The 13508-nt window shown below is 52.0% G+C and overlaps 1 protein-coding gene across 2 annotated transcripts in view; it reads left to right on the top strand.

The window, feature by feature from the left end:
• The window catches only part of ANP32A (acidic nuclear phosphoprotein 32 family member A), a 38961-nt gene extending 25677 nt beyond the window's left edge, over positions 1–13284 (top strand). For both annotated transcript variants that reach the window (XM_045530616.1, XM_045530622.1), the window contains exons 2-7: positions 4823–4972; positions 5174–5296; positions 7609–7807; positions 9462–9559; positions 11730–11793; positions 12045–13284. In XM_045530616.1, coding sequence (XP_045386572.1) covers positions 4823–4972; positions 5174–5296; positions 7609–7807; positions 9462–9559; positions 11730–11793; positions 12045–12106 — 696 coding nt within the window. In that variant the 3' untranslated portion in view covers positions 12107–13284. The remainder of the gene's footprint in view (positions 1–4822; positions 4973–5173; positions 5297–7608; positions 7808–9461; positions 9560–11729; positions 11794–12044) is intronic.
• Positions 13285–13508: the final 224 nt, after the last annotated feature.

Here is a 13508-nt window from a genome sequence, read left to right as displayed (position 1 = left end):
GAGGTGACAGTGACCAGGGCTGCAACATTGGGAATGGAGAGGAAAAGGTCACATTTGAGAGACTTGTAAAGACTTGTAAAGATTTCAGTTTTGAAACAAACAGCAAGTTGTTCCTTACAGTAACAATGTGTGTGTGTTCGTCATGGAAGTTTCAGCACCCATTGGTGAGAAGTGACTGACAAATCCTTGCTTTGGGGACAAGTTTTTCAGGAAATGCAGAAGCCCTGGCAATCTGACTTCTTGGGGGTCCTCAGTACCTCCCCACCGAGATCTCCCCTCCTGGGTGCTAACACTGAGGACCGAAGCGTCAGGTCCTGCGTGGGTTGGTCTTCAGGGTGTTGGAAAAGCTTCCGGTACAAGGAGAGTAATTCCAGTTGTTCAGCTGGAGAGTAACCACGTTCGGATATTTTTAAATGGCCAGTGGCATTGGGAGAGAGTCTAAACCTAAAGTACAAATTTTCAGTTTAATTTTAACTTGGCACTTCGCTCACACCCAGGACTTGGCAGGGGAAGTGGGCCTTTTTTTTCCCTTTTTCAAGCAGAACACACCCTGATGTAAAGAGATGGAGGGGTTGGAGCCAAGTGCAGAGGAAGTGGGTTGGTATTGTAGCAAGAGTTCAGGGATGGTCTGAGGCTGTGAAACTGGAGCCCTAAGAAAGCGTGGCCCTGGGGGAGGCAGGCGGGGGGTGGATGCGTGACTTCCACAGGCCAGCTGTGGGGCTGCTGTTTTTGTTTTGCCTTGTCCTGTCCATTTCAGACACTTCCCAGGCAGCTCACCTGTTGTCCCCTATCCTGTCCGTTTAGACACTTCCCAGGCAGCTCACCTGTTGTCCCCATTGTGGCACATCACCCCCAGGATGAAGCAGTAGGCTTTTCCCCCACCCGGTTTGAGCTTTTTGGTGATATCAGCAACCTCAGGACCTAAGCCCTGGCCCCTCCTTCTCCTGTTTGACAGCACCCTACACAGTGCCGAAACCAGCCAGGAAGGAAACGCAGAAACTGGGGATTTCAGACGTAGCCCGCTCCCCCTTAGAAACATGGGGCTTTCGCAAGGGAGTGGACACAGCCTCTTACTATTTGGGGACGAGCAGGGTCCCAGGCCCTTCTGCAGCGTCATCTGTGCCAGGGCTGGCTTAGCTTCTGTGCTTTGGTTGCCAAGGAAGTGTAACCAGGGCGGGGACCTCAGGGAGTGGTACCCACCTCGCTGTGGAAGGGGCTGACAGGGCGCAGTTACAGTTTTAGGGGCGGAAAGGTGAGATCCTTTCCCTCACCTGTCATCAGGGTCACAGCTGACATGAAAGACAGGTTAACAAAAGAAAAGCATAACAAATGTATTTATTCAGAGAGTTTTTTGTGACACAGGAGGCTTCAGAAATGAAGACCCACAGACCCAGGAAAAAGTGCCCATTTTTATGCTGAGGTTTGAGAGAAAATGTGCAGTACTGTAGAAATGTGACCGGACAGAGGGGTGTGATCTACTGGTAACAGCCGGGGGGGACCCAGCAAGGCCTGTCTGCTCAGGGTCCTCTTGGTCTCTCTGTGCAGCAGTCCTTCCTCCCAGGTGCGGGGCAGGACCCCTCTGGAATGAGGGTATTGGAGGGAGAGTGGGGAGAGTGACCTTTCTAGCCTCACGGCTTGCTTTTAGGGACAAGGAGTTCTCATTTCTGTGACCCGCCTTAGGGAAGAGGAATTCTGGTTCAAATGACGCAGTTCCCTGGAGAGAGAGGGCAAGAGACAGGGGAGGAGGAGAAGGTCAGAGAGAGCTGGCTTCTGAGGCTGCCCCCGAGGCCCTCCAGTCTCCTGTAGTTCAAAGTACTTGGCACGCCGCAGCGCCATGCTTGGGGGCATTGTTCTGAGCCCCAACACAGCCAAGAGAGCTTACAGAACTGAGTGGGGGTTCTGGGAGAGCTTGTGCCCTACATTGGGGATGTCAGAGAAGCCGTCAGGGGTCCCTCCTCACCTTGTGGCCAACACCAACCACCTCGTTGTGGGAGACACCCTCTTATGACTGACGACCGTGACCTGGGATTTTAGGATAGGTGATTCTGGTGTGTTACGCAGTGGAGAGAATATCCTATGGGGTGGTTGTGAGGATCAAATCAAAGTGTGTGAAGCCCTTAGAGTGTGCCTAGTGAGTGCTCAAGAAAGGCCTGATGGTTATTTTTAATAAAATTAAAAGTGGTGACTTGCATGTTGTCCCTGAGGGGAGTGGCCACTAGTTCGGGTGTGGTGGCAGGCACCGGGACTGGCCCGGTCAGCATTTCGAAACCTGTGTCTCCCTGCAGAATTCCCGGGTGGCCTGCCCCAGCAGCGGGCGTCCTGCAGGCTGCCACTAGGGGCGGCAGGCAGCACTGCCTCTCCAGGAAAGAGGCCGACTTCCTGGAGGAATTCCCTTGACTCCCAGCTCCGCCTCCCCCCTCGCAGAGGCCCTCCTCTCCTTGGCTAATGGCAGTAAGAAGAGAAGCCCTTGACCCGTCTAGAAAAACCCCGTCTGCAGTCTTTGAGGGTAGACTGGAATCTCTTCTCATATTTGTCTTTGTTTGATGGAGCTTCAAGAATTCCTAGGGCCTTCCAAGGAAATCAGTTACTAGAGAAGACTGTGGGCCTTGTGTTTCCAGTGTTTACTGCAAACGAAGGAGATGGTTCCCCTCCCCCAGCACGGCTCCTCCCCCTTCATTTGGGCTGGTCCCTAAGGCCTGGCTTGCTGGCTCTAGGCTGTCTCCCTGCCCTACCTAGGGCAGAAGGCCCCACAGGGCTTGTTCCCAGGCACTCTTGTCAGCGACCTTGAGAAGGTGGTTTGACCTAACCTGGACATCTGGCCTCTTGGGGGACTGAGGCAGGGGGAAGGGACTGAACTCCCCCTTCCCAGATCCAACGGGACAGTGGGCCTTGGTGGCCAGGGCCTAGACTAAGAGTTGGTTAGCTCCTGGAGAGGGCTGCTGCTCCCTGCTGTGTGCTCTGCCAGATGGAAGCCACACAGTACTGCTGTCCTGGGCATGGCAGCTGCGGGGCCCTGCGGGTCTCTGAGATCCAGATGTGCCCCAGAGCTCCCCTGCTCTGCCCAGTGGCAAGGGCACACTGAGGAGGGGTACACCAGGCCTGGTGTGGACCCTGTTTCCGTCTCCTTTTCCCCTCAGTTTCCACCTGGCCCAGAGGTGCTGGAGTAGGACGGGCACCTGGAGCCTGTGGCAGGCCGGTCATCTGAGCCCTGTAGAAGCAGCTGGGCAAGCTGGCCTGCTCAGGAGAGTGGGTACAGCCCCGCACAGGGACTGGTTAGAAGGCCCCTCTTTTTATCCAGGAGAAAAAAAGGTTCTAGGGGCAGGGGTCACCCTTTGGGCAGCACAGGACTGTGTGGAGAAGGACTGGCTTGCACTGTGTGACCCAGTGGTGAGAAAGGAGGACCCCTGAGTGGAAGTCCCAGGGAGGGAGGCAGCACGTCCCATGGGCATCAGTGTGTGTCTCCTGGCAGCCACAGCGGCCAGGCAGGCTGGGATGCTGTGTCCTGGGCTGAAGGGACCCTCAATCGGGTACAGCCAGGAGGGATCACCTCTAAAGTGTCTTCCAGCCCCAGAAGGCCAGGTTTCCCAAAGGGCTGGGGGCGCTCTGGAGCAGGGTAGATAACTGACTGGAGGGCCAGGCCCCCCCACTCCCTTGCTGGCTCCCAGGGTCATTTCCTGCCTGAGGCTTGAGACTTCTGTTGGCCTGTCTTCCTCCCTCCCTCACTGTAGCCTGCAGTATCGCCTTCAGCTGCAGCTGCCTTCTAACGACCTCACGGGAGGGTGGCTTTTTACCAGTTCTTTCTACCTTAGTAGAAATAAAGAATTTAGGACCCCAATTCTGGGCAAGAGAGTTGAGTGGGAAACAAGACAGTGCCACTGAGGTGCCTCCAAAGACTTTGGGATTTTGCCAACTTCAGCGTTTTATTCTGGGCCCATCCTAGGTTTATGGGTCTCCATTTTCCTTCCACTTCTATGCCCAGGACCCCGAAGAGCAAAGCCTTGAGCTGTGCCATCCAATACGATAACCACCTGTGTCTCTTTACAGTTTTAAATTAATTAAAATTATTAACAAATAAAATTGAAAGCTTAGTTCCTCAGTCTCACCAGCCACATGCAAGTACTCCGTGGCCACGTGTGGCTAGTGGCCCCTCTCTGGGACGGTACAGAATGTTTCCATCCTTGTGGGAAGTTCTGTCGGGCAGCGCTGGTCTAGAGATGGGGCGTTGGAGGGGCCCGGCGTCGAGTGCCCCTGCCACTGGGCAGGCCAAGCCCTGCTGCGGTGACATACACCGGCAAGTGGGCGAAAGCAGGCTGGTGTGTGGGTCTTGGGGTCCCCCAGCAAGCAGAGGGGCACAAGCAGGTGGAGGTGAGAGGAAGGTGGGGCTGAGGACAGGGAGTGGGTAGCTGGCCTCCAGAGGAGTTCAGGCTGGGACACTGGGGTGGCAGCAAGGCCCAGAGGTCCCTAACAGCATTGTAGCTGGGGACTGTGGTGTTTTATTGTACAATGGGATTTGGGGAGAATAGGGTTGGAATGAGACCACGAACTTCACTAATGGCAGCAGAGCTTGCGGGTCCAGCTACCTGTCTGGAGTGGCCCCTGGTTCTGCAGCTCTGTTCCCCAGTGCTCCCCCCACCCAGTATTGCTAAAAGCAGAAATCTGGGATGAGCAAATCTATCCCTTGATTGTTGGCAGTACAGGGATCAGAAGAGCAGGAGAAGTGACATTTTTAGCATAGCGGGGAAGGGGCGGGATGACTCGCTGACACCCTTCCCCACCTCAGCCCCCCTCCACCCTTCCATTCACGAGGTCCTTCCCTTTCCAGGTGAAAGAACTTGTCCTGGACAACTGTCGGTCAAATGAAGGCAAAATCGAAGGCCTCACAGATGAATTTGAAGAACTGGAATTCTTAAGTACAATCAACGTAGGCCTCACCTCAGTCGCAAACTTACCAAAGTTAAACAAACTTAAGAAGGTAAATAGTGTGTGAACCTGTGTGTGCTGGGGGCGGGTGGGGAGGAGGAGGGGCTGTTTCTTTAGGGAGGTAATTGAAGGTAAAGCCAGGTGCTTGCACCGAGCCAGGCAGTGCCCTGGGGCTACTCCACCTTCCTTGCCTGCCCGGGAGGGCCTTCATTTTGAAAGCCTTTTCTGCGTTTTCTCTCCCTGCCTCATTTAGCTTGAACTAAGCGATAACAGAATCTCAGGGGGCCTGGAAGTATTGGCAGAAAAGTGTCCAAACCTCACGCATCTAAATTTAAGTGGCAACAAAATTAAAGACCTCAGCACAATAGAGCCACTGGTAAGTCATGTGGATCCTCCCCTCTCCGTGGGGGTGGGCGGTGGGGAGGAGTTTGTATCAGGGAGCACTACTTTTGCATTTGTCCTTTCTCCACTTAATTCCTTTGACATTCATTACGTGCTTTCAGATAGAATTGAGCTGTTTCTGCTTAGTCTATAGAGAAACTGAGGCCCAGAGAAGTTAAATAGCTTCGCCAAGCTCACACAGCCAGAATGGGCAGTCACGGTGAAGGTCAGGGTAGGACCCTGGTCTTAATTTCTGGTCTTGTGCTTTTCCACCCATCGTTCCTGCTCAGCTTTGGAAACCTGAGCTGTAGTGTCTCCAGGCTCAGGGCATGGCTTACCGCCCCTCTCTGGGAGGAAAGAGTGATCCAGGAATTAAGCTGACCCTGGAGGTGTACTCCTGTCTTCTTCTCTGGGTCACTGGCCTGTGACCCGTGGGAGATGGGTCAGTCCTGACACAGAACCCTGGGATGACAGCTGCGTGGTGCCTGGGCCTCGTGCAGGCAGGCCTCTCCCAACATGGTGTGGAGAAGAGTGGCCCCTGGCCACCAGTCCTTGGCGTGACGATGACCAGGGCCTCAGAGACCCGGGTAGCATTTCTGCCTCCTGCTCATCCTCAGAGAGCTGAACATACCCCAAGCTTCACTGATTTACTAGCCACAAAAGGGCAGGTCATGGTCAGAATAATAATTCCTACATTACCAGGATCTGAAATTACTGTGTTCCTTTGGTTTTAAGGAAATCAACTGTAAGATGTGTCATTGATTAAATAACAGCTTTTTGAAATAGAGAAATCCTATCACATTAAGTAAACATACCCGTTGTAAATACACACGTGAGCATTGCCTCATAAACTAAGGCATCTTAGAATCAGGGAAAGGCCGGGGGGACATTTTGCCTTCAGTGTGGTTTGGGTCTGCAGGGTTCTTGTCCAGAAAGGCACTCCTTGCTCTCCAGATGCTCAAGGGCTTGGCTTGTTGGTGGGCCGGGGGCACAGATTAGGAAGCCGGCATTTCTTTTCCAAGCTCAAACTTTACCAAGCCGTCTGTGACGTGGGGCCAAATAATGGAATATGCTTCCTATAGAACTTCTTTCCATGTCTTCTGTGGTCTCCTTGGAGAAAGCAAAACTATTTTGATCTGCCTAAAAGTCTTGATTTCATAATTTCATTGTGAAAGGAAGAATGTAGTTCTGTATATGTATGGGTGAGGTATAGGGACAGAGTGTAAAGCGTCCTTGGAAAACATTGTGATTCAGTCACCGTTAGATCGCACACAGAGGCACACATGCACACCACATACTCCCAGCTTCCCCCTGCCCGGATCATACATGTTTCAGTAGCTTCTCCATCCCTGGTTACCAGCGTGACGTGTTACACTCACCTCCTGGGGGTGGCAAGCTGCTTTTGGTTGGGGGTGTCTGGGCCCCTCTGCGGAAAATGACCTGGGTCTTAATCTCAGGGTCTTGGAGAGAGCAACGCAGCTCCTGCCACTGACCCCGAGGGGCGGGGGCTTCACTCCCCCGTTAGACCCGGTCCCCATCCGAACAGAGACTCAGCCTGGGACGGTATTTTTTATATCTGGCACCTTGAAGGTGGGTGAGCTGGGAAGTTGAGGTGCAGCTCTGTTACTTACAAGCAGTGCGACCCTTCACCTCCTGGGCCTCAGTTTCCTCAGCCTCCACGCAGGGCTGACATGGAGTAGAAGCCCTCTGGTGTAAAGCTTTGGCACGGCACATGGTGTTAAGTACCGTGACAGAATCTGGATCCATTGGTTTTCCTCTGCCCTTTCGAACAGGTACTATTTCGCAGAGTAAGCGCAGGGTCTGAAGCTGGGCTGCCTGATTAAATGCCAAGTCTGTGCCCTCCGTTTCCTCATCTGTAAAATGAGCTAGTACCTTACAGGGGTTGTGAGGATAAACTGCCTGAATACATGAAGTGCTGGGTTAACTGCCATCATCATCCCTGTTACCAGATGTGGATGGAGTCAGTTTGTTGGTCCTTAGTCCCAGGGGCAGGCACCACGAGAGCCCGGGTTAATTTCAAGTCGGTTGCTATTAAGGCAAAAGCTGTAATTGCAGAATAACAGTGCGTTAACACTGGGTAATGCTTTAAAGATCCTCAAGTGCTACTACCCCCCATTTTCCAGATAAAGACACTGAGGCCCCCAAACCCAATTCCCTTATCACCTGCAAGTCTTGGGCTGCCCACACCATCTCGTGTCCCCGAGTGTGTTTCCTGGGGTTGTTTCCCCCACCTGCCACCCACCTCCCACAAATCACTCACCGTTGATTTCATTTTTCCACTTGCAGAAAAAGTTAGAAAACCTCAAGAGCTTAGACCTTTTCAATTGTGAGGTAACCAACCTGAACGACTACCGAGAAAACGTGTTCAAGCTCCTCCCGCAACTCACATATCTCGACGGCTACGACAGGGACGACAAGGAGGCCCCTGACTCAGATGCCGAGGGCTATGTGGAGGGCCTGGACGACGAGGAGGAGGATGAGGATGGTGGGTGGCGCCGGGAGGGCTGGGGCTGAGGGGCTCGGCCAAGGGGGTGGGCTGGTGTTGGGAGGCCCCACCCCGCTGCCAAAGGCTGGCCAGCAGCTGCCTCTTCCCAAAGCCATGGAGGGGAGCAGGTCTGTCTGCTTTGTTTACCATAGTCCCTAATCTGTCTCAGTGGTTGACTTCCCTGAGAGAATAGGGCACAAGCCCCAGAGAAGCATCCTGAGACTGCAACTGCATAGTAACTCCATTAAAACCATCTAACTGAATCCTCACTTTAATTTCTATCGCTTTTCCAAAGCCCCCCAGGGAATGAGGTTCTGCAATGTCTCTCTGTAATGTGACCCTGGCTTAGCTACTCCCCCAGGGAGGGGGTGAAAGGCTAGAGGAAGGTGGGGTGTGGCCTGAGGACCCCCTTCCCATCTGGGTGTCCAGTAGTGGAGATGAGGTCAGAGCCAGAGAGGTTGTGGGGCCCCCTGGTGGCTGCAGCCCACAGGACCACAGGCCGGCACTTGGGGGTGTGGGCTCAGGTGCTCAGGAGCCCCGAGGGCTGGGAAGTGGGGGACAGGGGACAGCATGTTGGGCTCCCTGGCAGTGCAAGGAGCAGTCAGGGCCTTTGGGAAGGACAGAAGGAAAAGAGGGAGCACCTCCTCCTGGTGCCTCCCCACCTTCCCTTGCTGCCAGCACAGTGCGGTTCCCTGCAGGTCTTCATGCCCAGGGTGAACTTGAGAATTCAGGCACTTGCCTGATTAACTCAGACACAAGATTCTGTTTTTCCAATGTTAGATTGGGAGTATTTTGCAAGACCCTGTTTGCCTTGGCAGGGATCTTGTGATGTAGCAGAACGGACCCAAAACTGGTAGTCCTGAGACCAGGTTCCTAGGCCCAGCTCTACCACTGATATATGACCTTCAACAAGGCAGTTCTCTCTGTGCCTCGGGTTTCTCACCTTGCAAGTGAGGCATTTGAGCCAGATGTGGTGGCTCACACCTGTAATCCCAGCACTTTGGGAGGCTGATGCGTGCGGGAGGATTACTTGAGAACTCAGGAGTTAGGATAGACCAGCCTGGGTAACATAATGAGACACCCCACACCCCCCCCACCCCTGCCATCTCTTAAAAAAAAATCAGCTGGGTGTGGTGGTGTGTGTCTGTAGCCCTAGCTACTTGGGAGGCGGGGCGGGGGGGGGGGTGGTGCATATCACTGGAGCCCAGGAATTGGAGGCTGCAGTGATCGTGCCACTGCACTCCAGCCTGGGTGACAGAGTGCAACCCTGTCTCTAATAAAATAAAATAAAGTGTGGAGTTTGGCCTAAATGCTCTTTCTAAATGAATCCACTTTCCAGCTTTCCTGGGCCCTGAAACTTTTTCCTCTGATCTGGCAATTTCTCAGTGGTCTCAGTCTCCACAAGGCAGCTTTCATTTCAAAAACTTGTGAGGGGGCCCTGTCTTTTGAATCACGTTAGGATGTGTTTGATCTCATTGGCACTCACTGTGCATGAGTGTTGAAGCAGTCAGTCTCTGGGCTTAAGTGGGCGTGGTAGGGTCATGAGCCCCACACTGGAAACCCCCCCAGGCCCATCAGCCCGGGGCCTGTGCTGTGTGAGGGAGGAGCCAGCTCACCACCAGCTCTCTTCTTGTTCCCTGCTCCCATTGCACAGAGGAAGAGTATGATGAAGATGCTCAGGTAGTGGAAGACGAGGAAGATGAGGATGAGGAGGAGGAAGGTGAAGAGGAGGACGTGAGCGGAGAGGAGGAGGTGAGGAGTCTGGGCTGGGTGGGGGCACCTTCTCCCTGAGCCTCCCCTCCCCTGCTGCCTCGGAGGCAGTCCCACTGAATGTCCCCGTGATCTCCCCGGCAGCCCAGGGCCCTGGCTGGGGAAGTGGCTCCTCCACAGGCAGGGAAGTGAGTCCGTTTCAGAGCCTTTCCCTGGGCCGGGTTGAGAAAGGCAAGACTTGCAGCGAGCTCTGGGGAGGCTGGCTTAGGAATGGGGGAGAGGGCTCTGGGGGCAGGGACTATGTGATGAAGTACAAAGTCCATGTCCCCATTTTCTGCCTTCTGCATTCATATGTTAATTAAGACATTGTGCTGGGGAGAAACCAAAGACTGCCTTGAACTGACAGGTAGTGGAATAAGACTGCTGGTCCCAAATCGGAGAGCGGCAGCGGGGCCACCTGCGCCCCCCCGCCCCCCCCCCCCCCCCCCCCCCCCGCATGCTTTGGAAGTTAGTGCATCGGGGTGGGCCGTTGTCCTAACAGACTGGCTGCTTCACAGTTTTCGTAACAAGGTCCATGAAGTGTCTGAGGGGGTGAATTCCACCTCTGCTACTTGCTAGCTGTGTCTCTGGACAACTTGCCTGACATTTCTGAGCCTATTTGCTCATCTATGAAATCGGGATCATGATACCTTTTTCACTGGGTTGTTAAGATAAAATAAAATGTAAGTAAAATGCCTAAGGACGGTATCTGACAAGGGGTGGTAAGTGTCTGACCACTTACTGTAGGCGTTTACACCCTCCTCCAAATCCCTGGCGCTGTGCGCTGGGTTTTGTGTTTGTATGTTCTGAGTCTCTCTGTAGCAGAGTCATTTTCCATGACTTGTTCAGAATTCTAAATCAACTCTTGCTGATTGCAAAAGTTAGACCTAGAGAGGTTTAAATAAGTGACAATAGCACAGAAGAGGTGCCTGTGTTGTTGTGCCTCCCCCCCAGTTTCCTGTCTCCTTCGATGGAGATTGCAGACATCCGCCTGCCATGCAGACTGCTCAGGCAGGGCCCGGCCCGGGCTTGGGAGGAACAGGCTCAGGCAGGTAGAGAAACTGGGTTTCTGTCCACTTCTGTGCTGAGTTTCTTTTCTCCCCGGATCTGGGCTGCTAGGCTCACCTCTAAAGAATATTTTAAGTATTTTAAACAGTAAATACTTAGAAAAACAAGTACCCCCACAGCAAGTCCCCCCAGGGCAGGGACAGTAAGCCTTGTTGGGTAATAGATTTTCATCTTGCCCTTCCTGTCACAAGAACCATCACACACAGGTTTAAGGTTTTTGTTTTTCGGCTTTTTGTAATCTCATTGACCATCCACATGTTTCCAGCTTCCTGTAAAGGAGAGCTTATACGCACAAAAAACAGTCCTGGCAAATGGACCGATGAGGGAACTACTTGGTGACATTATAAAAGATTGTTTCCCTTGACAAAAAGAAGTCTGTCACCAAGTTCTTTTAGCAGTGGGCTGCCGGCTGCCCCAGGAGCAGGGTTCAGCACACAGGGCTGCAGGTGGGCCCAGCCTTCAGGAGCAGCGCGACGCACAGGGCCTCGTGCTGACGAGGAAGTCGCACTCCTTGCTGGAACTCAAGCCTTAAGTTGGGCACGACGTCCTCAAGGGGCCCTGAATTTGTATTCCCCTCCCCGCCACCCCAGGTGATCCAGGTTCACCAGATGGTGAAGGGACTGGGCAGGGTGAAGTTGGACTTGCCCGCAGAATCTGGATTTGCTGAAACCGGGGTCTTCCCTTGAAGCCAAAACTAGATTGAGGACACACGCGAGAAAGGATGGCCTACTTTACACGCCAGGGAGTCTGCCTAGGGAACTCTGTTCTCCTCAGAGGACAGACTGGAAAGTTGCCTGCCTCGCAGGGACTTCAGATCAGGAGTTCTTAACCTGGCGTAGAATCCACAGCCCCCTGAAATTGTTTGTGAATATTGTATGTGATAAGGGAAGGAGTTCAAAGCTTTCTGCAGCTTCTCAAATGAGTCCTTGATCCAAAATAGATTAAGAACCTCTGCTGTCCGTTCATCCTGAGATCGTAGCCTCAGGGGCTCTGAGAGGTGGGGGATGACCCCCACCTTTTGTGCTCAGTGTCAAGGAAAAACCTTCCTCAGCACATCCCGAAGCCAGGGGCCTTTCTAATGTTCTGGTGTCTCTTGTTCCCCTAGGAGGATGAAGAAGGTTATAATGACGGGGAAGTAGATGATGAGGAAGACGAAGAAGATCTTGGTGGTATGGCAACCTTTTTACACTTAGCTTGGCCCCAGTTTGGCGTTAGATTGCTTAGACTCTAGGGACCCTGGCAATGGGCAAAATACTCCAATCCAGGCTCCATGTGCCTCCCTGGCTTTGCAGAGACCCTGCCTCAGTTTCCAAGGGTGGCAAAGCTTCCCAGATGTGTGGCCCCCTGGTTTCTTGATGGGTGGGTTGAGTTAGAGGTGGGATCAGTATGTAATCTGAATGCCCTTTCTTTGCTCTTCCAGAAGAAGAAAGGGGTCAGAAGCGAAAACGAGAGCCTGAAGATGAGGGAGAAGATGATGACTAAGTGGAATAACCTATTTTGAAAAATTCCTATTGTGATTTGACTGTTTTTACCCATGTCCCCTCCCCGCCTCCTCCAAATCCTGCCCCCCGAAACTTATTTTTTTCTGATTGTAACATTGCTGTGGGAACGAGAGGGGAAACGTGTACTGGGGGTTGCGGGGGGGAGGGAGGGCGGGAGGGGGTGGAATAAAATACTATTTTTACTGCCACTCTTTATTTTTCCCCCTACTTTTTCTTTGTGTCTGGTTTTTGTCCCTGTAAATGCGATAGCTGAGTACACGCCAAGTGAGCATTTGTTCCTTACTCTCAAAGAGGATGGTTTGGAGTTCTACAGTTCCAGGTATTTCCCAGGTCTCTTGAGTTGGTTGTAAAGCCATGGCTGGCCTCAGTTTGGTCACTCAAAGCCCAGAAGGGGCTGAGTACCAGCCATATCTTTAACTCTTGCTCTGGCTCACGTGGTTTCTGCTTTTCTTGGGCCTGCTAGAGGCATCCAACGCCCAGGTTTGTAAATAGCAACCTAGAGGCGTATTTTGGCACTGTTTGGGGACATTCCCCGTCTCTCTTCCCTTTTACCCCTTCACAGATGGTGGTGGGCTTCACTCGACAAAGAGGACTCTGATATGTTACTCTTGAGAGCTTGTGAGCCAGAGAGCTGGAAACGGCAGGCTTATGAGTTACAAGTAGGATGGATTTGGTAATTATAATGAAAAGAGAAGAAACGAGCCCTCAAACTTAAAACCTCTTTAAAAGAAAGAAAAAATGTCGTATCTTGTTCTGTAAAATATTAGAACGCTTTGTTTTACAAAAATGACGAGAGAATTCTTCCACATGTACTTCTGTGCTTAGAACATTTTTATAAACCTAAGCGCTGGAGACGTCGCTGCATGTCGGCTGGGTTTTTTTTTTCATATACCCGAGCACGGAAAAACTAACGCAAAATTGTATTTTCTTACCTAGTGGAAATCTGAAATGACTGCAAATTCCTAGTGAATGTACAGGTTTGCTTTCATGTCCCTCTTCTGGACTGCTTTAGAAGTGATGTGTTATTCCTCACCCATGTCCCATCTGTATAAAAGGACATCGGCACCAGTTTTTCTCCTGCCCCCTCAGAAGAGCCAAACTTTTGAGTTTTATGTCTGTTTGTCATTGATAAATTTCAATAAATCTTTTTATACAATTTTTTTGGGGATGGCTTCTTTGAGTCCAGCAGGCTCCTGATCTAAAATGCATTCTAGCCAAACTACCGGTGAGGGGGGAGGCTTCATTTTTGTTACCTGAAAGAAGTAGCATTTCTTATAGGATATATAATGTGATACTAAGTTTGGATACTTTTGGTCTCAAAGCAAGATTCAGTAGTGTATCTTGGTTAAAAAAGAAAGATATAAAGATGTGAAAAGAGTTAT

This window comes from Lemur catta, chromosome 1 (genome assembly GCF_020740605.2).
Source record: "Lemur catta isolate mLemCat1 chromosome 1, mLemCat1.pri, whole genome shotgun sequence".
Classification (NCBI taxonomy): Eukaryota; Metazoa; Chordata; class Mammalia; order Primates; family Lemuridae; genus Lemur; species Lemur catta.
This window is presented reverse-complemented; position numbering and strand designations above follow the sequence as displayed.